Source organism: Emydura macquarii, unplaced genomic scaffold (genome assembly GCF_026122565.2).
Source record: "Emydura macquarii macquarii isolate MOO-44397 ecotype Brisbane River unplaced genomic scaffold, CSIRO-AGI_Emac_v2 contig_318, whole genome shotgun sequence".
Classification (NCBI taxonomy): domain Eukaryota; kingdom Metazoa; phylum Chordata; order Testudines; family Chelidae; genus Emydura; species Emydura macquarii.
This window is the reverse complement of record NW_027130455.1, coordinates 11,272,093-11,298,745: the sequence shown is the minus strand read 5'-3', so window position 1 is coordinate 11,298,745 and position 26,653 is coordinate 11,272,093. Positions and strand designations below refer to the sequence as shown.

The 26,653-nt window shown below is 39.6% G+C and overlaps 1 protein-coding gene across 1 annotated transcript in view; it reads right to left on the bottom strand.

Annotated features, from left to right (window-relative positions):
* Window positions 1-3,675: 3,675 nt before the first annotated feature.
* The window catches only part of GRM5 (glutamate metabotropic receptor 5), a 325,549-nt gene continuing 302,571 nt past the window's right edge, over window positions 3,676-26,653 (bottom strand). The window contains exons 9-10 of the mRNA XM_067568535.1: window positions 16,484-16,579; window positions 3,676-4,501 (exon numbers count right to left, since the gene is read on the bottom strand). Coding sequence (XP_067424636.1) covers window positions 3,676-4,501; window positions 16,484-16,579 — 922 coding nt within the window. The remainder of the gene's footprint in view (window positions 4,502-16,483; window positions 16,580-26,653) is intronic.

The following is a 26,653-nucleotide window of genomic DNA, read 5'->3' as shown; positions in this document are numbered from 1 at the left end:
CTGGCACTGACCTCAATGGATTTGCACTGGTGTCTACTGAGTTAAAGATCTGTCCATAATTACTCATCACAAGCACAGTAATCTGACTTTTCACAGAAAATGGCATTTGCGATAAATTCTTCTCCTATCTTCACTCGCTTTTTCTTTCTGTCTGGTAGGGGCTGGCTGTATTACCCAGTATGAGCACAAAGATCATTTTCTCTCAAGAATCAACATTTTCACCTATGTTCTCTATTTAGTTTCTTTTTCTCTCTAAGGTAAAGGATCCCAAATGTTTTCAGTGTAAACCACATGGTAATCCAGAGATTGCCTGATGGATCACCTCGCCTCCTGTTCACAGTCACAGAGACAACTTTCCCTCTCATTTGTGATCACAAACACTCCTGTAGCAACCACAGCAATTGTGTTAAATAGGGTTACCAGATGTCCCACCTTCATCCCACCCATCCTCTATTTGAACATTACATAATCAGACTGTGACGTCCTCCAGGCAGGAACCTTGTCTTCACATCTCCCTGTAAATAACCTAGCACATTAGTGATGCAGTGAAAATAATTATTAGAATCCCCAGTTTCTTTCCCTTCCCCTACCAAATCTTCTGGGCTCTTGCCAGGGATTCTACAATTGCATAAAGCTGCCACTGATTCTTTCAATGCTTCAGTCCTTTGTCTTGCTCCTCATGAGTCCCACAAAACTCCTCTAAAACTCAAATATGTCTTCCAAGGACCAGGGCGGCCTGCCCAACAAAAACATATCCTGCCCTCCCCTGCCTAGTGCCTTCACTGCTGATGAGATCTCAAAGTCTTGGACGTCAAATAGAGAAGAAAAGCGAGGTCTCAGAAGGGCCAGTCTTGCGTTCCTTGTGCATGCAAAAGCTTCCTTTATAGCCTTTGAAGGAGTACAAGAGGACCATGATTCTACAATTAGTGAACAAAAGCAAAGAGTGTTTAAAAGATGGCTAGTATAATGGTAGGGTCCTAATCAATTAATAGATGGAAGTGGTACCCAACCGTTAAAGTGAGGGATGAATGCATTCTTGACAATGTAAAAAATGATTAACCAATTTTGAACAGCAGCAATGGTCCGTTAGAGTGAATGATTCTTCAGGAGCTATATAACAGCGCAAAACATTATTATATTGAATCATGACTTGATAACTTTCCCTTCTTACTCCTTTTTTTTTTAAAGAAAACCGATCAACAACATATTTTAAAGGACCATTTGTACAATCCTTATTCACACTGGTAATCACTTACTCATGCAAGTAATCTCACTGAGGGATACACAGCTGAGGCCTAAATGTTTAAGGAGAAGAGATGGAGGAGATCTGTTAATGATATTTGGCAATGACTCAGTATATAATACAATAATACAGTCCCTTTGAAATGCAGGTATACCACCTACCTAAACTATCCAGGAATCAAAGCAGTTCTGTATTAAAGGAAAACACATACAATACCTTGCAAATCTTCCATGTACAATATTTTAAATAGTTTCATAGTGGTCTAGTGGCCCTACTAAGAACATTTATATTGTGTTCCTGATTTGAAATACTCATTTTTCCAGACTGGGACCAAGAAAAGTTATAAGGTCTGTGTCTCATAAGACACAGGAAGTTAGTTAAATAAAGAATGACTATTCCTTGTGCAAAATATACTGGATCAAGTTAAGCAGAGAGTGTTATTTTAAAGTGTTAGCCTGGTATTATGCAGCTATTTTGTTAAAAAAAAATTAATTGAATGGAGAATTGGGATGCATAGTATAAAATCGTGATAGAGCTAACTTAAAAATAGAATAGTAATACTCTGCTAAAATGAACAAATGTGCTTTCACTTTTTAATCATATTTTTGTTATACCTTTCATGCATGAAAAAATGCCTGAAAAAATACATTTTGATTGAAAAGTATTTGCAGAGCTGCAAAGAAATAAGATTCAGGAGTTTAAAAAGTAATACACAGCAATCTTTTTCCAAGTCTCCCTTCCATAAGGCTATCTTCTGTATAAGGCTGCACTGACTTAACTTTGAATTACAGTAAATCACCTGCCTCTTCATACCATCCTTATTTATAAGAAAAAACACAAAAGTTTGGCACCTGAGGATAGCTGTATCATGAAGAGAGGGAGGGGAAAAACCAAAATACAGTGTGCATGCGTTGAGGGTTTGAGTAATTATTTCTACATATTTATACCTATCAAAATTATTTTGCTTCTATTCAAATTTTAAATCTCTCCCTGCATGTATTTAAAAAGTGCCATGACAGCATGAAGTATACTAAATTGTACTAATAGTTACTTTGATATAGGAAAAAAATGTCAATAATCCCCTTGCCTCTTCTATAAGCTGCTAAGAAACAAAGAAAGACTCCATGGGTTTGTATCTCATTAGGTCTCTTCTGTTTGAACATATACTCTGTATTGCTTTGAAAGTCTTCTTTTGTCACAGTTCATAGCTGCAATGCATCTGCAGCTAAATAAAGTTAAAGTCGTTGCTTATTAAAGAGTAGCTAAACCATCTCTAAGTGGAATTTGACACCGGGTTTTTTTGGTAAATGAATTATGATAATGACAATCCTTCCATCAATAGTAATCTTTCATCATAATCCAGACTGCTTTCCCAGTATTTTACCTTTATAATAACTGAGAAAAACCACAGAGTATTTATCTGTTCCTTACAAGCAAAGAATATGGGAGCCTGAATAAATACTCTGCTTTAACAGGCAAGGTTACCATAAGAATGACCATAAAAAGGTGTAATTTCATTAGGGAATGCAGCTATGCTATAGCTCAGTAACATTGCTAAAGGAGACTATTCACCTCAACAACTTGTCCTGATAAGGGAATTACAAAACAGTCTTCCAGAAAATATTTTTTGCTACTCCATCATTGGTTGGCAACGTGGTGAAAGAGTCAGGAAATCATCCTCAGATTTTGTTGCTATGAAGGTGTATCCACTGTTAATAAATTGAACTTTTAACACTTATAGAAGAGAATTTCATAAACACATTTTTATGTTGAGAAGTCACTTGTAAAGCCCTCCATATTGCAGTCACACATTGCAAGCCTCAGTTTATCATTATCTACACATAGCATATCACCAGCATGATAGGCTTCAGCAAAAAGTTTGGTAGTTACTAAACATATGTTACTGCTTTTTGAGATCTTCATAGAAAAAAAAGACCCCAACATTTTGGTGTCAGATTTTTGAGTCTGTTAGAAAATGTACATTCAATGTCTGGTCTTCTATTCTTGACAATAGATCAAGGTTCACTTCTGGGTAAGGAATCAGAGTAAATAAAGAAAACATTGTACAGTTGCTTACAGTCTACTTTTTTCATATATTGTACACACAGTTCATTGTTATACTAAAGCAAAGCACTTGGTATGTAACTGATTTAACAGACTCCTTATAAGCCCTCAAAAATAGATGCAGTGTTTCTGAAAAGCCTGTGTTTTTTAAGGCCACGAAAATCTGCTGAAAGTTTTGTTTCTTTAAAATAGCATAATTAATCCGATGTTTCCATGTATTGAATAATTCTGTATTGCCCCCCTCCATTCTTCACATGATGACCCGATGCCTATCACTGTATCTGTGTAAAGACTGGAGATCTTGAAGGCTTGGCTGTCCCTCTCTATTTGCTTTAGCTGTTGAGATCCAATGTTGTCTGGAACTACATTCACAACGAAGAAGAACTTTGAGTGTAATCTCTTATGATAAGCTTGTCATACTTCGGGGAGGATGGAATACAAAGAGCTGATTCTGACACTGGAGAGCTGGGAGATACGCTCCCAGAATCAATGGAGTCTCTGAAAGGTGAGGGAGGAGTTAAAGCCACCAACTCCTCAAGATCTTGCTTCACCACCGGTGCATCTGAAGTACCTTCTTTGATGCTGCTGCATGAAGGTTTCCTAGCTGACTGCGATGCACCATTGACTTCAATGGCAGGGAGCGGCTGGATCTCTGCGAAAGTGGTCATTGTTGTAGGAAGCTGGATCTCTCTTGGGATCAGGTAGGAAGAGCAGAGCGGAGTGGCCACCATGGCCCCCGGCGTGGCTGTTGAAAGCATCATAGAGTTCAGCTCGCTGATGTTGGCCGTGAAGCGTGTGACCACACTGCTGATTTGCTCCATCAGCGAGCCTTGGGAGGAGCTGCTTCGCTGGCCGTGTTCTGTCTGGGCTGTGGGGACGTCGTCATCTGTTCGGCTAATGGACGCAGTCCTGTGGCTCACCGTGCTGATAGGCGAGGGGGTCTGCGGCTGGAACTGAGCTGGGTATTGCTCCTCTGCTTCGGAGACATCATAAAGCATTTTGGCACTGGTCTCTGGGAACGTGGCGCTGCTGCTATGTCGGCTACTGTCTGTGCTTTTAGAAAAGGGCTTGATCACCGCGGTTTGGTTAGGGTTCTCCTTTTTGTTGATGTGGACTGAGAGCCTCTGCCAGAGGTGCGCTCCCCTGCTGCTGCTCTTCTCGTTCTGGGCCCATGTGACCGATTTCCCATTAGAACTGTGAATGGAAATGAGAGAAGATGATGACTTGCATTTAGCTTCTAATCACAATGACTCACTTGAACTAGCTCACTAAATCCTGAACGCGGACAGCTGACATTTCAGCACTTAAACGTCATACTTGCTGTAAAGCTGATGGTGAAAAAAAAATGTTATTCTGCAGAAAAGAATAAGCATGGATGCAGGCTCCAATTAAGCAGAGGCTACAAGTGGCGATCTGCTACAGTGATGCTAGTCTTGCGGTGATTACAATAACCTGGTGAATTAACTTCCCACATCAAATAGATTCTCATTACTTCTTTCATATTTGGGGTGTGAAGTGACTCTTCAGTGCATTAATCTCAGGTAATCCCAGGCAAGGAAAAAAAAAAAAAGATTATACTGCCTGGCAATTAAGTGCAGCCAAAATCTGGCCCAGTCAAGTGAAATTTGATTATATACCGCTTGCTGGCTGACCTGTAGTTAAAAATCCCAGTAGCATTTCTTGTCCAGCTTGTCTGACCAGGGACTGAAAATAACAACTGATCGCTTGCCTTATAAACATCACTGAAGAACAGGAGAAATGAAGATGTGCCAGCCTGGATCTAATACTTGGATTATAGACATTTGTGCAGTAATAACGTGGCACTTTTACTGAGCACAGCTGGAGGCATCAAACCAGTGACGTTAGCAGGCAACAGACTGGTGGGCAGTTTTCATATTCAGCCTTGGGTCAGATATGTCACTCAGGTACGTCACTTAGTTAATGCACCCAGGATTTTTAATTGCAGGTCAGCTCAGAGCAGGAGGTTGTCCTTGAGGGAAGTAAGTGATGCAGAAACTATACAAGACCCCATTTTTCTGGCCCAGTGGCAGGAGGAATTTTCAGACAATGAGAGAACAGTGGCAACATCCTGCTCTCCTCTCCTCCAAAATCAATCTCCCCTCAAGCCCTCACCTCAGTAACTGCCCCATCTCCAGCCTCCCCAGCACCAAGACACCCCGTAAGAATGAGCAGGTCCCAGATGTCTCCCGCACATAGTGTGCAACTGTTCTTTTCACCTCTTCCTCTCCTTCTGTCAGCTTGGTCATGGGCGTGAGCAAACAGGAGACCCCTACAACTCCCATACATTCACCTGTGGCTCTCAGGATTAAGAAAGACCATTAGCAGTGGAAATATTTCTCCATAAAAACAGACAGTGACCAAGAAATGATGTCAACAATAAAAACATAGGTCCATACGTACAAAATTACATACAGGCACGATTTATATACAGAATAATGACATTTTTAACACGTTCTTTTTGCTTTCAAAACATTTGCGACAACCATTTAGGGTTTTGGAAAGAGAAGCAAATTTGAGATCCTGGTTGTGCTTAGACACGTTGTCTTAAACAATGTGTGTGAAAGCCAGAAGTGATTACATGCCAACATTTTGGATTGTTATGTAATAGTTTGCAAAATATCTGGTACTAGAACAATGAGAATTTCATACAGTGCTTCATATGGCAGCTTACAGTTCATTGGGAGTTGCTATTGATTCACTGTCTCTTTCAGGGATCTAAAAAACCTTCCACTGAGTGTGAACAAAAGAAAACTTTCTGGTAGATTCATATCTATGTTTACATTATATGGAGATACAGTGGATCACGTAACATGACGTACGATGACACCTTTTCCTTACAAACAGGAGCATGAGAGAATCTTAACAGACAAACGCAACCTAAACCTCTAGGGCACTAGTTGCTTGAAAGCAAATTAAGGCTAGACTGTCCAACAACCTATGTGGATGCACAAATGCAGAAGGGGAAATTACACCCCATATCCACTCCTGCAGGCCCCCCGCCCCGCCTCCCGCACTCCTACACAGCTCTTTGAACATCAGGTGTTCACAAGTGAGTGGGTGCTGGGAACCCACAATTCCTCCCTTCCAAGGAGGTGGCTGGGGAGTGAATGGAGCTATGGATCTCTCCACCCCTCCCCCCAGCACGCTAGCCAGAATACATGGCGGGGAAGCTAGTCATTTGTGACTAGTGTGGATCAGCAGAAAATTCCTAGCCCCTTGAAGCCAGGAGGGAACAGGGAAGGGCTCCTCCTTACCTGAAGCCTGGTTCCCTCTCTCTGCTGCACTTGGGTTGACACACCAATGTGCCGCCCCTTAAACAGGGCAAGAAGAAACAGCCAATTCTTATCCTTAACTCTGATCCATTCTACTCTTCACTGTTCTGACATTTTGCTTCATAACTAGTGCCTGCCCGTTTAAGCCAAAGGGCCTGATATGATTACTAGTCACTAACAGCCAGAGGCTGGCCCAGCCTTATGTGGTTGCAAAGGGACAGAAAGGGAAAGTAATATGAGCAATATTCTGCAGCCCTCTCCTCCCCCATCTACCTGCATGGCCTTTTGGGTTACTGGACTGGGACTGGATACAAGCAGACTCCCTGAGCCCCTGCACCTCTGTGACAAGTTAGTAGAGAAGCTGACAGAGCTTGAATAGGGCTGGAGGGAGAGAGGTGTTTGGAGAGCTGAGCCAACATAGGGAGGGGAAGAGGAGAGAAGCCAAGAGAAACAATCTTCTCCTGGGAGAGCTGCAGCAGGAGATTAACTCTCTCATGGGGCAACTGTCACTCGCTGAGTCCCAATTCCTTCTCTGGGCCAGCCCTGGTTGATGCAGCTGCATGCTGCTCCTGCACAGGGTTAGAGGTAGGGCTCAATCTAGCTGCATCTGTGGCTGAAAAAAGAACCACTGGCTACTTATGGAATTTCCCTGAGGAATGACTGAATGGTTTGGCCTTAACTTTCAAGTCCCTTGTTATAACAAGCGGACTTTAGCCTGGGCCAGGGGAAGAGCAATTCAGCAATTAAAAAAAGCCCAGACATGCAAAGTCAACAACAGTACATTCAGCAGTAATTAGAACATGAATTTCAGACGCCCAGCTTCTCTGTTATATCCTGTTGCTCCTATTTCCTCTTCTGTGACCTAATGCAAAATTAATAATGTCATCAGAAGAATTGATCTTTCTAATCTCTCTGTGAGAGTAATTTGGTTTTATATTTTGGTAGGGCTGTATGATGCACGCTGTGACTGGGCGGAGGAGGAGCAGGATTGATTAAAGTATCACCTTTTAAATTCCTTGTCTAGCTACCTAGTGCCAAGTTAACTAAATCACACCACAAAGTACATGCTTTATAGAGAAATAAATAAACATCAATGACATAGACCATGATGCCTGCTAATGGAATATCATAAACAATTGTTTACATTTATGGGGCCAGACTATACCATGTTCCATTGAGTGAGGGGAACCTTTTGGTCAGTGATATTCTAGATCAGGGATTCTTCTTGCCAAGAAACTTTGCTTCCTGTAAGTTTCTCTCATGGGGACAGTGTATTTACTCTTTTCAGCTCCCAAACAAATGCCAACATGTCTTGTGGAGTACAGAATATATATTAGCATGCTACTCCTCTGTGCAAACATTTTGGTTCTGCTATACTTCACTGGATGGGTCATTGTTTACAATCCAGAGAAAAACTTCAAGGCAGTGCCACAATTTACAGCCCACAAAGCAAACAGAGCACCTCTTTCTTTATTAATTTTTTGTAAAGTAAGGTATTTAGTGGTGGCACATTTTTGTGTTTATTTCTTTTTTACAGGGTGGCTAAGTTCAGTTTTGTGTACCGGGGATCTCCTCAAAACTGTCACCCTAATAAATTTTATTCTTAGCCAGTTTGGCTTACCATGACTTCACATGTACAAGAAATTTAAGGTTTTAAATTAGAAGATCTTTGAAGTCCTTAACATGCACATCTTCCCTCTACAATTGTCCACATCTTTCGTTAGAACAATAACTTTTGTACATTCCTCATTCTCTTCTCTTTAATTTGTATTGGCTTCATTTATATTTTTTTCTTCCTTAAGGACATTGGTTCATGATTCATAAATAAAAAAAACTATTGATAGCCCCTTTAGAAGATCAGAAAATAATGTTTTCCCCTATACATTTCTGCTTTACTACTTTAGCAAATATTATTTTCCGCTTTGTTTTTGTTGATGTAACGGAAATTCTGCTTTGTTTTGCTCCTTGTGTTTCTTGATAGCTAAAAGAGTGTGCAGTGCTCTTTGGTCAACTGTCAGCAAAGGAAGCACAAGGGCAGCAACTGTGTTTTGTGTAGGGAATAAATGAGAAAGAATGAAACATACCGACAGGCACATAAACTGAAAACTCTGTATTAACTTTATAGCAAGATTGTCATTCCCATGGATTACTTGAGTTTGATAAAAGTAATTCTGGTTAAATGTTCTTTGTAGTACTGTGTGGATATAGTTTCTTCCTTTGTTATTAATAGTGGGTAATTTATTGTAAGCCAATGAAAGCTGAAAATATGTCATTTATTTTCTTACTAAAATCTGTTGGCTACAATATGTAAATATACATAAAACCCATGGAATTCCATGGTTTACGAAACAACCTAAAACAGCGAGCTACACACTTAAAACTATACATTTATTGAAAGCAGAATAACATAAAAAATATTTTTAAAAGCTCATAAGGCTGTACAGGCAGATTCTGTCCCCAGTTAAACTGTTGAAAATACAAAATTATTTTGCTGATTTCAGTGGTGTTATTCTGGATTACTGATCCAAGTCTTGTGAAAGAACTGGTCTGCACACAAACTTTCACGAAAATAAAAAGGTCTCAAGTTAAAACTGATTTAGATATTTTGGTGCAAGTGTAGGTATGGATGATCTTGTTTATAAAGAAAACTCAATTAGCTAAAGTTGGCAACTAAATTGACTTTAGCCACTTATATACCTAGCCTAGTGTGCTCACATATGGACTTGCATAGAAATAATTATATTGTTTTATTAAACTAATGTACTTAACCTGATGCACATTTGTGTGTAGACATGCCTGAGAAAAGTATCTTAGCTATTAATTCATCTCCATCTATCTAATCTCCTATCTAATTCATCTCTATCTATTTAATCAGAGGAGGCTGGAGGTATTAAACATGGTAAATCCATAGACTCATCCCCTTCAATCTTCTGCCAAGAAGGATTCTTCAAATACAAAGAAAACTGATAACAAGAATCTCTTCTCAGTGTTCTCTGCTGCCACCTTGTTGAAGGCCTCTCTAAATAATCATTCTCCCTGAAAAAGGGATGAATGACACTAGCTACTTTATCTAGTAATTGGCTTTCCCTGACTGGAGCTCTGTGTTTGTGACCTGGCACTGGTCACTCAGCAATCTGCAATTTCAGGTTGATAGAAATTTTTTTGAAATGGCCTAAGTTCCTTTATCTTTAGAAGACTGCAAACCATCCAGCTCCTTGCACCATGCGACAGAAACTTGGGTGAACTAAGTGGCTTATATGGATAGCTGTAGGAAGCCTATAGAAAACGTGAAGTTTCTAGAGAATGTCGTCTCAAACTTTCTGTCCACTCGGCCTCTCAGAAAATTGCATTGTCAGCAATGACCATTTCTTCACCTTGATGGAACCTAAGGAATCCTGGCCAATTGCACCATAAAGCTGGTGCTTCTAGCTTCCTTTGGAAGTTCTGTGTGAATGCCATTGGTGGGTTGCTATCTATCTGTTTTGCCCTTATTCTGAATTACTCTATGATATATAGTTGGGCAGAAATGTGCCCTGGATTCTGCTTTATACTTCTCTGTGGATATATCTACACTAAGAAACGTAAATTGACCTAGATTAGGTCGACGTACAGTCATCATAGTAATTACTGTGGTGGTTCATGTCCACACTACCCTCCTTGGGTCAGTGGTGTGTGTACTCACCAGAAGTGCTTCCACCGACATAAGAGGGGCAGTGTGGGGAACTGAGAGCCCGGTCTCTCAGCTCTGCTGGCAGCTCCTTTCCAGGAGCCTGGCTGCCGATCTCCCGGTGGGCTGTCCCCCCTTGTACCCCACTGGGAACCAGGGGAAGCCACTCGGGGCTTCTTGCCCCTGGTGAGTGAGGTCCAGCTGCTCTGGCTTCTCACCCCTCCCTTCCTTCCTGCCCCCTGCCAGGACCTGCTGGGGAGTGGGTGGAGTAGGGAGGGGTGCCCAGGCTTCTGGCCCCGGCTCCCAGCCAGGGAGTGGAGTCCGAAGCCACCTAGGCTTCTCACCCCAGCTCCCAGCTAGGAGTGGGGTCCAAAGCAACCCAGTTTTTCTTGTCAATTTCACAGCTCCTGACAAGGCAGCCAACAGCCGATGTAAGGGATGCAGTGTCTACACAGACACCGCCTAGCCCTAACTACACCGAAATAAGCCTTACACCTCTCCTGGAGGTGGAATTATGTTGTCGGAGTAGTAGGGTACTTATATCAGCAGAAGGAAGGCTGTAGTGCAGACACTGACATAATTAGGTCGACTTAAGATGCCTTATGTAGACTTAACGCTACAGAAACAGAACTTCTGAGGAGGGAGAGGAACATCTCTGACCTCCTTTACTGGCATTACTCACCTGCCCTGCTTTATAGTGTGCGGTCGCTGGCAGGTGGACTAGTCTGATTTTACTGCTGGTGATCTTACTTTGCATCGGCTGAGCTGCTGTTAGAACAAGTCGCAGAATGAGCACATTTTGGCTCAATGCCAGGCCTCCTGTTCCTTTCAGCTGCAGCTGCCTGCTAAAAGCTTCTATGTGGAGGCTGTTCTGCAGAGTCCTCATCAAATTCCAAACAACTGGTGGTACCTGTGATCTGAAGACACAGGCTGAGCCTGAAGCTGAGGGGAAAAGAAAGCCCCTGTACCTGGAACCTCTGGTCCCTTGCCACAGCTGCTATCTGGACCAGCCCACCCACTGAGCTTCCTAGGTGTGGAAGAGGAGAGAGCAGTAACTGGGGGAGTAGCAGGAGAGAAAGCGAAGAGTATCAGAAGGAAAACAGGATGGAAGAACAAAGTGTTTCACTGTTGAAGTAGGGAAGAGGTCTGAATGGCAAGATACTGATGGCCAGGCCCCGTGGGCTCCCATTGATTGACAGCTCCAGCTGCCTCTGAACAATCAGCAGGAGAGCAGTGGGGGCAAGTGTAGAGACACGTCCTGTCTAGACTGGTTAGATTTTAATGACCAGCTTTATTAAACACAGCAAATAAAGTGAATAAATAGTCACATCATTATTTCCCCCAGTGACACTGTAAATCCATTGTGCATAAATAGCTCACTAGTGACGTATCCATCAAGCCATACAGCTTAAATGACTCCTACACTGTGTGCTTTGTGGAGATAAGAGGTAACTAAGCAAATCAGACTGGAAATAAATACTGAATCACACAGAGCAAGCATCCATTTTATCCTAGCCTGTGTTCTCAAGGGAGCTGTGCACCCATTGCACTTTCAGTGAAAATCTGTCATGTGACAATGGCAAAGAGTAAAAAAAGAGCTGCTTTCTTCTAACACTGAACAAGGAACTTTGTTCATATTATTCCCCAAGACAGTCCCTGTGACCCAGGGACCATTTGATACCAACTGGCAGAGATACCCTGGGTCTGGTATTTATATAGTCACCAAAGACTGTCATGTAAGGTCTCTATTGAAAGCCTGTGTCACACCGGTCCTCATAATCATTGCAAAATGTATATATGGATAACATGTAAGAAGTTATGTATTTATATGGAAAATTACGTTCGTAAGGCCTCAGACTTGGAAATAGGCAAGAGATGTTTACCTATCTGTCTGGCTACCTGTAAATTGAGCATTGTATGGTTCACAATGGGTGCCGATTTATGGTCTGGGCCAAATACTAATTTAGGGATTGAGAGATTTTCCCGAGGGGGGGAATTTACAGAAAGAAATAAACCAGAAGGAGAAAGCCCCGTTTACAACACAGTAGATATTTGGAATGATATCTGAGGCTGCAAGGGACATCCAATTATCCTTCACTGAGGAGAGGAACTGCCAGTGTGTTCTGTCTTATGAAAGAAGGGTCTACCTGATTGAAAAACACTGTAAAAACTTTGGATAAGCTAATCTTCATTAGCCCAGGTAAATATTTTATTTATTGTTTGTATATTTAAGTTTAGGTTCTTGAAAGCAGGTTATGATTTTATTTTATATGTAACTATTTGTTTCCTTTATTTCTACTTGTGGTCTTCTCAAGTCTCTGTTCTTTGTTAAAGAAATATCTTCTTGTATTTACTGTCACAGCACTTAGATATGTTGCATTGAGTGGAGTAGTCATCATAAGGCGTAACTGGCAAGCTGGTGGGTACCATTCCTTAGGGAGTAATGGATCTGTGAGTTCTATGAGTGTCCAGAGGAACAGGGGCTGGACACTCCAGGGGGATGCGTGGAGCATGCTTGTCGCTAGTTTGTACAGAGGGTGTGGGGCCTGTGGAGGCCTGGAAGGCCATGTTTATGATACCAAAGGTTGGTGGAGTTGGGGAACTGAGCCACAGCAGGCACAGAGAAGGCTCCCTCACACTCCGGGCAGGTGGTAGCGAGGTGCATCCCAACACTGGGTACTCCTGGAAAGTGTCAGACTCCCTCTTATCCTCTCTTTGCTAGGTTGGCAAGCTTATACAATCTTCTGCACACTTCGAGGGTCATTCCAATAAAAACCGATGGCTTATATTTTTATATCTGCCTGGGAGATTTGGACACCCAGTTCCCGCTATGTTTAATGGAAACTGGGCATCCAAATAACTTGACAGCCTTGAAAATCTCAGCCAACATTGATAGAGCAATTTTCATTCCAAAGGAACCCAAAACAAATTATAAATAGACATACAAACCACCAGGGCAAATCACAACAGCTGGAAATTGATCAGGACCCCACCATTCTCTTCTCTTACAGAAACTACCTTGAGACTGTTCATTAACAAAAGTGATCAGGACCTGTATTTTATTTCTCATCTGAAATATGGCACTTCCCTACTCAATCACCTTCATGCAGGGGCATGGAGTCAGTATGATTCATAGAGGGAAGAGTTCCAACTATCGAACCATTAACTCCAATTCCTACAGCACCTTGGTATTCTTTACAGTTCTTCAACCCTACATAGCTGGGGCCTGATCCAAAGCCCACGGACGTCAGTGGCAGTCGCTCCGTTGATTTTAATGGGCTTTAGGTTAGACCATTTACAATATCTACTGGACTACAGTAAAAGTGGAGAATGTCCATTTCATCTCTCTAACCTGAGAATCATAAACAAGACACACACACACGCAACACACACAGCAGGAAGAGAGATTTAGCTCTACCTGGATTTTGTTTTTGGTCTCTAGACTCATCTTGAATTCTTCCAGTGTGATTATTTCCAGTCTCCACAGAGCATCTAGCATGCAGGTAATTTAATGTGTATGGCTTGACTGATATATTATTGCAGAGACATTTATTCACATGGGATTTATATCATCACTGGAAAAATCACTTGTGAATTATTAATCAGTTTCTTATTTGTTGCATTTAATTAAGCCAGTAATTTAAATTCTAAATCATAGCAATGCTACCAAGACTCCTACTTTTTGAGAGCCTCATAAAACATTCCATTTCATAATTGATGTTTATATGATGTAGGTGAAAAATGCTTGAATGTAATTCAGAATAGATTAACTCCCCTTACATATAGAGTAACTTGCATACAGTCACACGCCAATAATAACTGCTAACATTTATATACGTACTTTCCATCTTGAAGAAGCCCAAACCCTTCTACAGGATGCAAATACAAGGATAATTTATCCACCACAGAAAAGTAACCACATCTAGTTTGGAATACAATAGCAATACTGCCTAAGAGTTTTTAGACTATGAAATGAATAATGTTGTGTAATTGAAACTACATGGGACATTTTAAGGCAAAAGGATGTAACTGGAATTTGGTCAGCACCCCTACAGTTGTGAAAAAATAATCTGATGAGATCTTTTAATCATCCAAAAAATCATCAAAGCCTTGTTTCTATTTGTTTCCTCAAAACTTCAAGTATCACTGTGTCTCTAAATATGGGTTTGATACTTACTGAAAAGGAAGAACACCACCTACACTGCTTTCTGCAGCACCTATGTTTTCTTTGGAGGACTCCTATCCTATTCAGTTCCAGCTCTAGCTAGCTTCTGGGAGCTGGTAGGACCAGTATGGCTGAAGACAACAAAACACAACCATAAAATACAAATCCACTATCTGTTAAACAACAAATATTCTTAACTGTTTGAGTAGGTCTTATGAATGACAGTCTTGCTATAGAAGTATTACACTGATAAAGTTTCCAGTCTTTCTGACTATTAGGGCATCATCTTTCACAGGAACCTCTTTCTCATCTCTACTTGGCTCAGGTGGATTATACTCTGGAATGCACACAGATTCTTCACTGTGAAGATATAAGATATAGGGAGAGTTTATTTATATATATATATATATATATATATATAGTTTTATACATGTTGTTTTATATATATGTATATGGTGAAAACATTTGTAAAAAGGGAACTAAACTATGTAAAATGAAATACAATTGTTTGACATTTACATGCACTTGTTTCCCCTTCAATTATCTCTTATTCAGCGACTCTAAATTGCTTTAAAGGAAAAACAAATCTAACAGCAGGCAATGCAAGTTAAAATCCCCCAAAAGAACAGAATGCAGAACACAGACAGGCTGACAAACAAACAGCAGGTGTCGATAAATTTCAATCAACCACATGTGAATGATGCTGATACTATTTAAGCAGCCAGGATCCCCAGCGTGTGCATTGTGGAGTGTTTTTATCACATGCCTTGTGTGTTTGAGTGAGAGTTGTTAAGCAAAAGGGGAAGATAATGCTGTGTGAATCTTGGAATGCCCTCCTGCAATTACAGGATGGCTTTCTGGTTCAAAAACCAGTAAAACCAAAGGTACATTTTGGTCACACCTTTGGACACATATTATGTTAAGGTTGCATTTCTAAGTAGTTTATAAAGGGTTAAATACATCTTTTAAGAAGTGGTAAATCAAATTGTTATAGACTGTAATAGAATCTACAGGTCAATAAGCTTCTTATTACCATGGTTTATAATCACGTATGCTACCTTCTACCAACGTGGTGGTAACCATATATTACACATGCTACTCGCCCATTAAATACTTATAATATTAATCATATGTTAATAGAGCTGGTTGGAAAATAGAATTTCCATCCCATTGGAAATTCCAATATTTCAGTATTAGTTTTTGTCCCAAATTGGGGTGAAAATTAAAAATCTTAAAATATTTTGTGGAATGAAATATTTCAAAATATTTTGATTAAGAAACATAGACAAAAACTCATTGAAAGGTTTCATTTCAATAATGGCAAAATATTATATCATATAAAATATTACCCACAGTGTATATACATATAATATTAAACATTATAGAAATATAATTGTAAACTGTAATATAAAAGTCAAAATGAAATGTAATGAAATAAGAAAATCTAAATGATACAAAATAGTCAGAATTAAATAAAAGGAGAATATTGAAATGAAACTAAACATTCTGCTCCATTTTGATTTTGAATCATTTTGAAGCTTTGCCGTCAAAGAGTTCGTTGACATCAATATGTTCCTATGAAACATTTCAATTCTGACAATAAACTGTTCCATCAATTTTATTCCCAACTAGCTCTCTTCATTAACCCTTTAGAAGCTATTTATTAATGTAACTCTTATTTAAGATATGACCCATGTTTTGAAAGAACTCAGAATTTGCTTGACAGCTGCACACTGTATTACCTTTGCATATTGCTACCCTCTAGCGGGATGGTCAAGAGTATTTGATCAAGTTTCTCTTCCCAAGAGCCCCATATTATGACAACATCATGAATGACGACAAGTGATTCCAATAATTTAAATGAGCACGGTTTATTTTTGCAAATCAAACGTAACATGTAAATAAGTAGTGGCCAAGCTTTTTTCTTTTGGACATACTATATGGGATGCACAGTCATTACAGACAGAGGCTCTGGGCCAGAACTGTCCCAGGAGTGCTCCTCCTGCTCACAGACATCACACTGGCCTAAGGCCACTCCATTGTTTGCTTACCTGCTCATTGTAGCTCTCCCACCATTTCCCATACTCCCTTTTGGTGTGAAACACTCTATTTCCGACTTGTGCTGGGCCAGTCTCCTGCCTTTGTACCTAACAAATCATGACAACAACAGGAGCAAACAGAAAGAAGTGATTTGTGTGCTCAGCTCCCACCTTGTGCTACCGCTGCTGTGCAGGGGGCCACACACGGGAATGTTGCTTTTGCAATGGTGAATATCGCACCAGCCCGCCTTAGGGGTGTTGGAGAAGCTGCAGAAGCCATCCAGGCCTGTGCTCAACACAAGCAGGAGTGCACAGGAGGTGAGCTCAAGCACGTCCATTGCTCTAGCAGGAGCTGAGTAATTCTGCAGAGTTAAAACCAAACCAGCCTCTTCTCTCTACTTTTTCACTTGTATCTGGTAAACCAGATGCACAGACCAAGTGGAAGATTAAGGGAAACAGAATTTGAAATTAAGGAGCAAAGAAAAGTTAACTAGTTGCTCCTGGGTCAGAAAGGACATGGCCTGAGTTCTCATTCCTAGCTTAATATCCCCCACTAACCCACTGAGCTCTGCACCTCTGTAGCACCTAACTTGGTCCCTCCGTTTGTCAAACCTGACCACTGACCCAGACACCTGTTTGGATAGAGCAATTTAATACTATGAGTGTTTTAACAAAACATCCATAGCCCACACTTGGATGAGCAATTGGTACTCAAGGATCTAATTCATCTGTATGCCGGAGACTCGTGAAAGGTTTGTTCACTACTTATGTCCTCAAAACAGAATTATGGTGGGACTTAATGCAGAGGTCTTATGTTGGCTCTCTGCACAGCGGTGAACTTCACCCTAGTTGCTCAAGTTCTAGCTGTTTGGGTTCAAGTTCTCATTTGAAAGCCAGAATTTGAGGTTTGGACAACCCATTAAAATATTCATACTGAAAATTGGTCCCCCTCTTTTTAAATAGTTGGTTGTGATATTCCATTGACCCGTGCCATGATCTGCTTTACTGTTGTTTAGCAAAAGTCTTTAAAGCAACTCTGTCTGGTTTGATGCCAGATAGTTAACCTGATAGCTAACATAACCATATCACTAATTCATTGCCAGTTTATTAACTTAAGGGAAAGCCAAGTAGCAAAAGGCTAACCCAAAGCCAGCAACGCAGTAAGACAGCAACAATCTGAGTGCAAGCAAAAAGGGAGCAGTACTTTGAGTGGCAGTCACAGTAAGTGCCGGGTAGGCAAACCGTGCCATAGTGAGTGGCAAAGGAAGGAATTAATATAGATCAGCCAAAAAGTTAGCTTAGCAGTGAGCTGGAGATTGCGATGTGGGATGTTCTCAGTGTAGCAAAATCTTTTGTTATATAAAGGTTCTGACAAGTAAGGCACCATCCTGAAGGAAGAAGCAACAATGCCATAAAGAACTGCTACCAAAGTCTCCAAGGCAATTCAATGTGTTATATGTGCAGTGCTCCTGAGTATGAATGAAGACCATGTAAGATACATACATCTGAATTGCAAGCTGATTCCTACAGTGGAGGAAAAAGTGGAGGGGCTTGAACTGCAGTTGAAATCACTGAAAGATATAAAAGGAGGTCAAATTGGATCACACAAGTACTTCCAGCTGTACAGGAACCTTAGCTCAAAGGGAACAGAAAGAAAGAAAGAATGAAAGAATTTGAACTTCACAGAAGAGAGAGGAGGACGTATGAGGAGGAGGAATGTGACATCATGGAGGAAAGGGGGTAGGAAGAGCAGAAGGGAAATACACACGTATAACACGTACCTGAAACAGATACTCTTCCCCCCACAAGACAGAAAGAGGAAAAGACCAAGAGCAATCTAGGGAGATTAGAGGTCCAACTACCAGGAGCTGAATGCTGAAAAGTAGCCACCGGAACAAAAGAGGAGATTGGTGATGTCATAGTGTGGAACCTATCCTGGGGCACTAGTATCCCAGATAAAGAAAACAGAATAATTTTCTGTCCCCCAGTCCCAATGTCACAAATCAGGACGGTGGATCTTGGAAAGATTGCTGGAAAGACTATACTTCATTTGAGACACGACACCAGTGAAAGGAGACTTGAGATGATCAAGGGCTTCTTCAAGGACCTGAAACAAGGGACCTGCTCCATGGTTGCTTATGCTGCACTAATTTTTGCCAGTGTATTCATGTCACTATGAAACCGCTGGCCAGACCTCTCCCTAACCCACTCCCTAAAGTCTTCTTCATTTTACAATGGAGAAAAGCATCAAAGAGCACATACAGGCTGTGAGTCTCTCTGCATGGCCTCTGTGGAGTCTACACACTTGCATGCAGTGGGATCATGGAGGTTCTGTAGAATAGGGGGTTTTTGGTGCCATGGGCAGGGAAAGTGGGGCATGATTTTGCTCCAATATTGTCTTTACTTGGAAATACTGTAAAAGGTTTTGTTTACTTCATAGTTGTTAAATGCAAAAGACTTTTTAAAAAAATTATTAAATCTGAAAGCCAAAAAAGAAAAAGAAAAACAACCAGAACCCCCCTTCAAATATATTTTTCTCAGTTGCCATTAATACGTTCTATGCAAAAATTATTTTTCATTGTCAACATGGAGTGAAACCAAGCCTAGTTCAATGTAACTCTTTAGGTACAAGATGATTTTTTCTTTTTTTATGGAAGTGCCTTAACTGTAGAAGGTCTCGATGGCTCAATACTAAGCCTCACTATTCAGCAGAAAGGATAGAGGGAAAGATTTGTTCTTTCAGAGAGCCAGAACAAGGACCATGTGCCACTTAAGCTATATTTTGTGGTCTTAAGTGGCAAATAGGTTTTCTTCTGGTTTTCTGCACAAGGGTGAGTTGCATCCAGAGGAATGAGTGTTTTATACACAATCATATGCACCATAAGAACCAATCACTAGTAGGAAATTTCAAAAGTAATCCACAGGGCAGATCATTTCTGCACATGCTCCATTTGCAGAATTCCCATTGACCTTGGAGAGGAAATTCAGAGGTGAGCTGCACTTTATATGGGTGATCAGCACAGTACTATGGAGAGAAGAGTTGGCTTGCACGCTGTAAGAAAACAATGGACCTAATTTTGCAGTCCTATCTGAGATAAAGCTCCCATTAAAGACTAACAATAATTGAGCCATTGGGAAGCCAAGAGGAACCTAGGAATTGCCATTATGGATCAGAGCAGTGGTCTATGTAGTTCTAGCACTGATAATGGCCAAGTGCAATGTGCATTTCTTTGGCCTTGCTTTGTCTAATATACATACATATAACATATAGTATATAGCAATATAACATAGCAACAGGCATATTTATAAATAATTAAATAATAACAATAATTAATAATAATAATAACACCCTACCAAACCAAGACATTCCATTGCACATGTTTCTCTTTCTGGGAAGAGGAGGAGAGAACAAACAACATGTGACAGATATGAAATCACATTGCTTAATGCACTACTGGAAGGCACTCAGATACTACGGTAATGAGCATGGTATAAATACCTATATAGAACAGAACAAAAAAGAAGTACCAATTACTTCAGAGGAAAGTGCAAGAAACTTTGCAGTATAACCTTCTTGCAGGGAAAGTTTCTTTCAGGCTTCCAGTTATGAAATGTTAGATTATGCCCTTGAACATGAAGGTTTCTATCCCTTCCAAAATTTTAAAAAATTACTATAACAATTTAGAATATTCTTGGTTTCTCTACAAATATCTAATTCATTTGTGAACTCTTGGCCTCATTAATATTTTGATGCAATGAATTCCACAGGTTACTTATGGATTATTGCCTTTTATTAGTTTTCAGTTTGCCACCTCTGCATTTAATTGAATTTCTCTTTATTGTGTATTATGAGAAAGAGTAAATACTTTCTCTGTATTATTCATTAGTTTATTCATACACTCTCTAAAGAGAGTAGATCCAATCTCTGTTCTTGTCAGAGTGTTTCCCTATTCCAAAATCCTTCTCATCATCAGTCTCTGAACTTGGTTGCTTGAGTAAGGACTCAAATGGGACTTCAGGGTTTAGCCCATTGCTCATGCATCACAAAGCAAGGATAATTTGCTGTGTAGGAGTTTAGAAAACTGATATAAATCTCTCTGTACTTGCATTTTAAATGGCTCCTTCATTGCCATACAGGAATTTTTTTGTTATTATTTATTGAATGCCAATAGTATGGTAGGCCCTGATTAATCACAGAGGAAGACAGCACCTCTGATCAACAACATTTTCAAGGCAGAAGTAATGTCCTCGTAAAATTGCAGCCTGGAAGGATGGAAAAGGTGACATTTCAATGGGAGCAATGAAAAGATGGAGCCAAATCTGTCCATTATTTTTAGGAATGGGCAAAATGGTTAAAAATATGTCCTTTTCCACAAATGAACTTGCAGTAGACCATTCCTAGAACTGAACACAACCAAAACTTTTTGAAACTCCTGGAATGTTTGATTAATCTGTATTTGAAGTTTAAAAATAAAATGTCACCCACCTCTTCATTTCATGGTAAAGTGAGGCATAAGATAATATAATGCAGCAAAAACACTGGTTCTCATGGGACTTCCAGATACATTTTGCAGACTCCCGAGAACTGAACATTTTGAATAAATTTGTGAACTAGATCCTAACTTCATACTAGGGTAAACCACAAACATTTGCGTTCCAGCCATGTTAGTCTGTATACAGCAAAAACGAGAGTTCTGTAGCACTTTAAAGACTAAAATTAAATTTGTTAGTCTTTAAAGTGCTACAGAACTCTCATTGTTTTCACAAACATTTGAGTCTATGCTGAGATTAAATGTTGTGTTGGTGAATTTGAGCTGACTGGCAATCAGATAGCTCACGTTAAAACAGGACCGCAAACTCTAGTCTAGACAAATGCTTAAATATTCTAGTTATGGGGGAAATGATATAATCTCTGAGCTCAGTTGTTGCAATTATATTCTGATTGTGAACAGTTTGGAGAAAGCTCCTCTGATGAAATTTTTTCCTTCTAGGATTATGACTACATTTTGCTGTGCATAAGGGTCAGGACTACATTGGGGTAGCATGCATGTGAACATGTTGATTGCTCCTTGGCCCACTGGCCAGGTTCCTTCACACCCCTCGATGACTCCTGTTGCAGAGCAGACTCTCCAGGAGTTTTCAGGTGAGCCAGGTCTGGGGTAATCATTGGCCATGTGCTTCAGGTTTTCTGGTATCCACATATGCAGAAAAGAAGGCAGATTTTGGCCTTTAGAATCATAGCTAATATGGCCTGAAAAGACAGCTTGTGTCCTTCAGGTGCCGATTCAGCAAAGCATTTATGCACATGCTTAAGTCTGATTGACTTCAGTGATGCTTAATTACTGCTTAGGTGCTTTTGCTGAGCCCGGCCCTCAGTTTTTTTTCTGTACATTTTCAGGATTATTGGCTACCTCATTCTGTTTTTTCTGTACATATGGAGTATATTTCTTATCAAACTTTAAGCATGTTATGTTTGAATCCTTAAACTGCCACAGTCATATAAAAAAGAGTCAAATTGGTCTATAATGTCAATAATCCATGGATTTAAAGTCCATAATTAGGCATTGATCAAATGTTGTCATTTTGTTGCCAGAGTTGTTTTTAATAGGTCTTTTCAATCTATTTGTGCTTGGCATTTACCGAGAAGCTTGGTTAAAACCAAGTTACCTTGTCAGGCAGTGATAAATTTTAACATTGTCATCTCTTACACAAATAATATTTTTAAGTACTATTTGGCCCTGACATTAGAAAATGATTAAGATTCTACATTTCACAACAACAGGATAAGCTCTTCCCTTCAGATTAGACAACAGAAACATTTTGTGTACGAAAAGTTCTGCATAGTTTTAAACTGGTAAAGACAGAGCTCTGGAGAATGTTTAATATATTCATTTGATCTGCTACAGTGAGTTGCAAAACACACTAGAGTCCCTGAAATTCAGTTGTGCAATAATTTGCATACCCTGATGGCATGTCTGCATACTGTACCATCATGCAGTTGACTGGCTTAAAAGGGTCTCACTGCCTTATATTATAATAATTTTACAATGGCTAAAATAAGTGATATACCATTGAACACTACTGTTTTTTTTAACGGCATATAAACACGATTGCTTAATGGCACAATTTCAACAAACAGACTTACTTTAAAGCCAAGTTTACAATTTAATTTTTTCCATGTAGGGTGTAATCTTTTTTTATAGCTGATTATAGTTAGGCAATCATACGTAATTGCAGCTGGTGAGTTCAAATGACTTTTCTTGATTTAGTGATCAACAGAGGCTCTGAGCGTTGCACAGGTGGATGAAAAAAGGAGACTGTCAGTGCAGACTGAATGGTGCTCCCATTTACCTTCTTCCTAGAGGGGTGCTATTGAAAAGATAAATTTTAACAAATCCTACCCAAAAAATCTCTGTAATAGAAACATAGAATTATAGGACTGGAAGGGACCTAGAGAGGTCATCTAGTCCAGTCCCCTGCACTTATGGCAGGACTAAGTATTATCTAGTCTATCCATGACAAATGTTTATCTAATCTACTCTTAAAAATCTCCAATGATGTAAATTCCACAACTGCCTCAGGCAGTTTATTCCAGTTCTTAACGACCCTGACAGTTAGGAAGTTTTTCCTAACGTCCAACCTAAACTGCCCTTGCTGCAATTTAAACCAATTTCTATATGTCCTATCCTCAGAGGTTAAGGGAAACAATTTACCTCCCTCCTCCTTGTAACAACCTTTTATATACTTGAAAATTGTTATCATGTCCCCCCCGCAGTCTTCTCTTCTCCAGACTAAACAAACACAATTTTTTCAATCTTCCCTCATAGGTCATATTTTCTAGATCTTTAATAATTTTTGTTGCTCTTCTCTGGACTTTGTCCAATTTGTCCACATCTTTCCTGAAATGTGGCACCCAGAACTGGACACAATATTCCAGTTGAGTCCTAATCAGAGCGGAGTAGAGAGGAACAATTACTTCTCAAGTCTTGCTTACAACACTCCTGATAATACATCCCAGAATAATGTTTGCTTTTTTTGCAACAGTGTGACACTGTTGACTCATATTTAGCTTGTGATTCACTATGACCTCCAGATCCTTTCTTGCAGTACTCTTTCCTAGAGAGTCATTTCCCATTTTGTATGTGTGCAACCGATTATTCCTTCCTAAGTGGAGTACTTTGCATTTGTCCTTATTGAATTTCATGCTGCTTACTTCAAATCATTTCTCCAGTTTGTCCAGATCATTTTGAATTTTAATTCTATCCTCCAAAGCACTTACAACCCCTCCCAGCTTGATATCATCCATAAACTTTATAACTGTACTCTCTGTGTCATTATCTAAATCACTGATGAAGATATTGAACAGAACCGGACCCAGAACTGTTCCCTGCAGGACCCCACTCAATATGTCCTTCCAACTTGACTGTGAACTAGTGATAACTACTCTTTGGGAATGGTTTTCCAACCAGTTATGTGCCCACCTTATAGTAGCTCCATCTAGATTGTATTTCCCTAATTTATTTATGAAAAGGTCTTGTGAGACAGTACCAAAAGCCTTACTAAAGTCAAAATATACCACACCTACCACTTCCCCCCCCCATCCACAAGGCTTGTTACTCTGTCAAAGGAAGCTATCAGGTTGTCCTTTGACAACTTCATGCTGATTGTTATTTATCCCCTTATTATCTTCTAGGTGTTGAACTGTGCTATTTTACACACTCTAGTCCACGTACAAACCCAGCGTTCTCACCTCACTTGTCCATAAAAATATAACAATATATGCTGTGGGGAGGTCTCATTATTAAGATCTCATTAATTTTAGAAAGCATGCTATGCATTTGCTAGTACCCTGTGAATTGTTGCTATAAATAAGGCCAACAGACTTGCAATTGTGCAAAAAATAAACAGTGCACAATGCTTTATCCTGGCTTTGAGTTAAACATTACAACAGGCTGGAAATTTTCAAGCTACTTGAGTTCTGTGGTTTGGAATCCCAAAATATTTACAGATGGAAAAATCACCAAAATGGTTGATCAGCATTCTGTAAATTACTCTGCAAGGAAGATCTTCTCTGATTAACACTGTTATAATTATATCCTATGTTTCTAGAAAGTCAGCTTTCTTTCTTTCTTTTTAATTATTTAGTATATGTATTATGAATCTGCTACTTGTTTATTGAATTTTCAGCCTTCCTAATCTGTTTTCATGACTCTATTCTGCCAGTGCATGATTTGGGTTCTGGAGAAATAAGATTGCAATAATTTCTCAAGCAGGAGAAAAAACACTGCAAAGCAACTCATGATTTTGGTGAACTTATTTGTGCTGGAAACCAACCTGAACAGTTGACAACATACCACATGGACCATATTACCAGACTATAAACAAAATATATTGTATCCAAAACCAAAACTGTAGGAAGATGAAATAAGTTTTATGGATGCAGAGCCTGATTTTAAAGGCTAGACATTTTAATACCAGTAACCAGAGATTTTGCTAAACTAGTGTGGAGAAGTTCAGGTACATCAGGCAATAACTACCTATTGCTGTCAACTTGTGTCTATGGTCAGCATTTATGCACAAGTGCCATCCTTATAGGATTATTTGTGGCTCAGTCGAATTTGTGGGATTAGTGCAATGATGGAAAATTAGATAAACAGAGGATGCTGTTGTGAGGCAAAGCAGTAACCAAAAACATTTTAAAAAGAGTAACATTGAAAGGGCAACCTTCTTTGTTTCCTCTTTTTCTTCTTGAGGAAATAAAGGTGAGACTTTCTTTTACCTGCTAGAGCATACACTGTGTCAAAGCAGGCAGGAAATAGTTGGGAATGTATTTTAATTTGTACAACTTGGCTATGATGCTCAATGCAAAGTTATCGGGATACCATCTTAATAACAAAAATAATTCCAGAAATTAAACTAAATTTATGTGGCCAAACAATTTATATCAGTCAATCAATCAACAATGTTTTAATTAAATCCCAAAACAACAACTCTAGCATTGCACACAAATTAAAGTTCATTATACTCGGAGCATTCAAGAATATCGATACATTATGCAGAGGGAATGCTTTAGCAGCAATTCATCAAAATCATTCAGACCTAATACCCTTCAGAGAGTTTCACAAAATATTCCTCAATTATTTTACAATCTTTGAAGTTTAATTAATCACATTATCAAACTTGCCCAGAAAGACACTGGAGTAAATTATCTATGCAGAACTGAATGATTTACACCATTCAACAACTTCCAGATCTCAATTTCTGTGGTACACCAGTTTAGGACAGCTCCAAATTATCTGTTTGGAAAATGAGCAATTAGCAAATGCAATGAAACCAATGAAAGAGATGACTGTTTTCTTTGATGAGTCATAGGCTTTTCCTTCATCTGTCAAAATTGTTTTCTGAGCTGTGTAAATTCACAGCTCCATTAAAGTTCATTGAACTAAAGAAGTTTACACCATCTATCGATCTAGCCCCTAGTGTTTTTTCAAATGCTATAGTTCAAAAGCCAACTTCTCCAATCACACATGTGCAATTTGCATTTGCACAATTTAAACTTCTCTTTCAATAACAATTATCCTTAGCATCTCTTGTATCCTTCTCTTTATTTTTCGAGCAGTAATTCTATTGAGCAACTTTCATTATATTTTCTACATTGATGAGGGCAGTGAAGTCAGACTTTGCCTCTGCTCAGATTTGTCTCTGACATATGCAGTTATGATCCATTATAGTTCTTCACTTCTCTTCAGGTTAACAGTTACTCTAAGAATTTTGTTCCTGGAATGTCAAGTCTTTTCTTAGTCAAAGTATGGGTCATTTTTATGTCACCTCTTAAGGGCTGGTTTCACACAGGCCCAAGGATAGATCCTACAGAAAGATTTTGACTTCTGACTTCTGATCATTAGAAGAAGAATAGGCAGGCTATGAAAGATGGCTAAAATTTTGTATGTGAGAATACAACTAATCAGAGATGCCATTCACATCTCAGATGTTCTAGTGGCTATAAAGGCAAACACCATCCATGGTGAAAATTCAATCTGAATCTCCTGGAGCCATCAGTCCTGTGGCTGATAAGGAGTTGAAGATAAATCTAACCACTAATAACTACTTCTCATGAGCAGAAATATGTGTCTGTTAAAGGTTGTACTTTGTGTATCAATCACAGCATACTGTGTCAGTGGG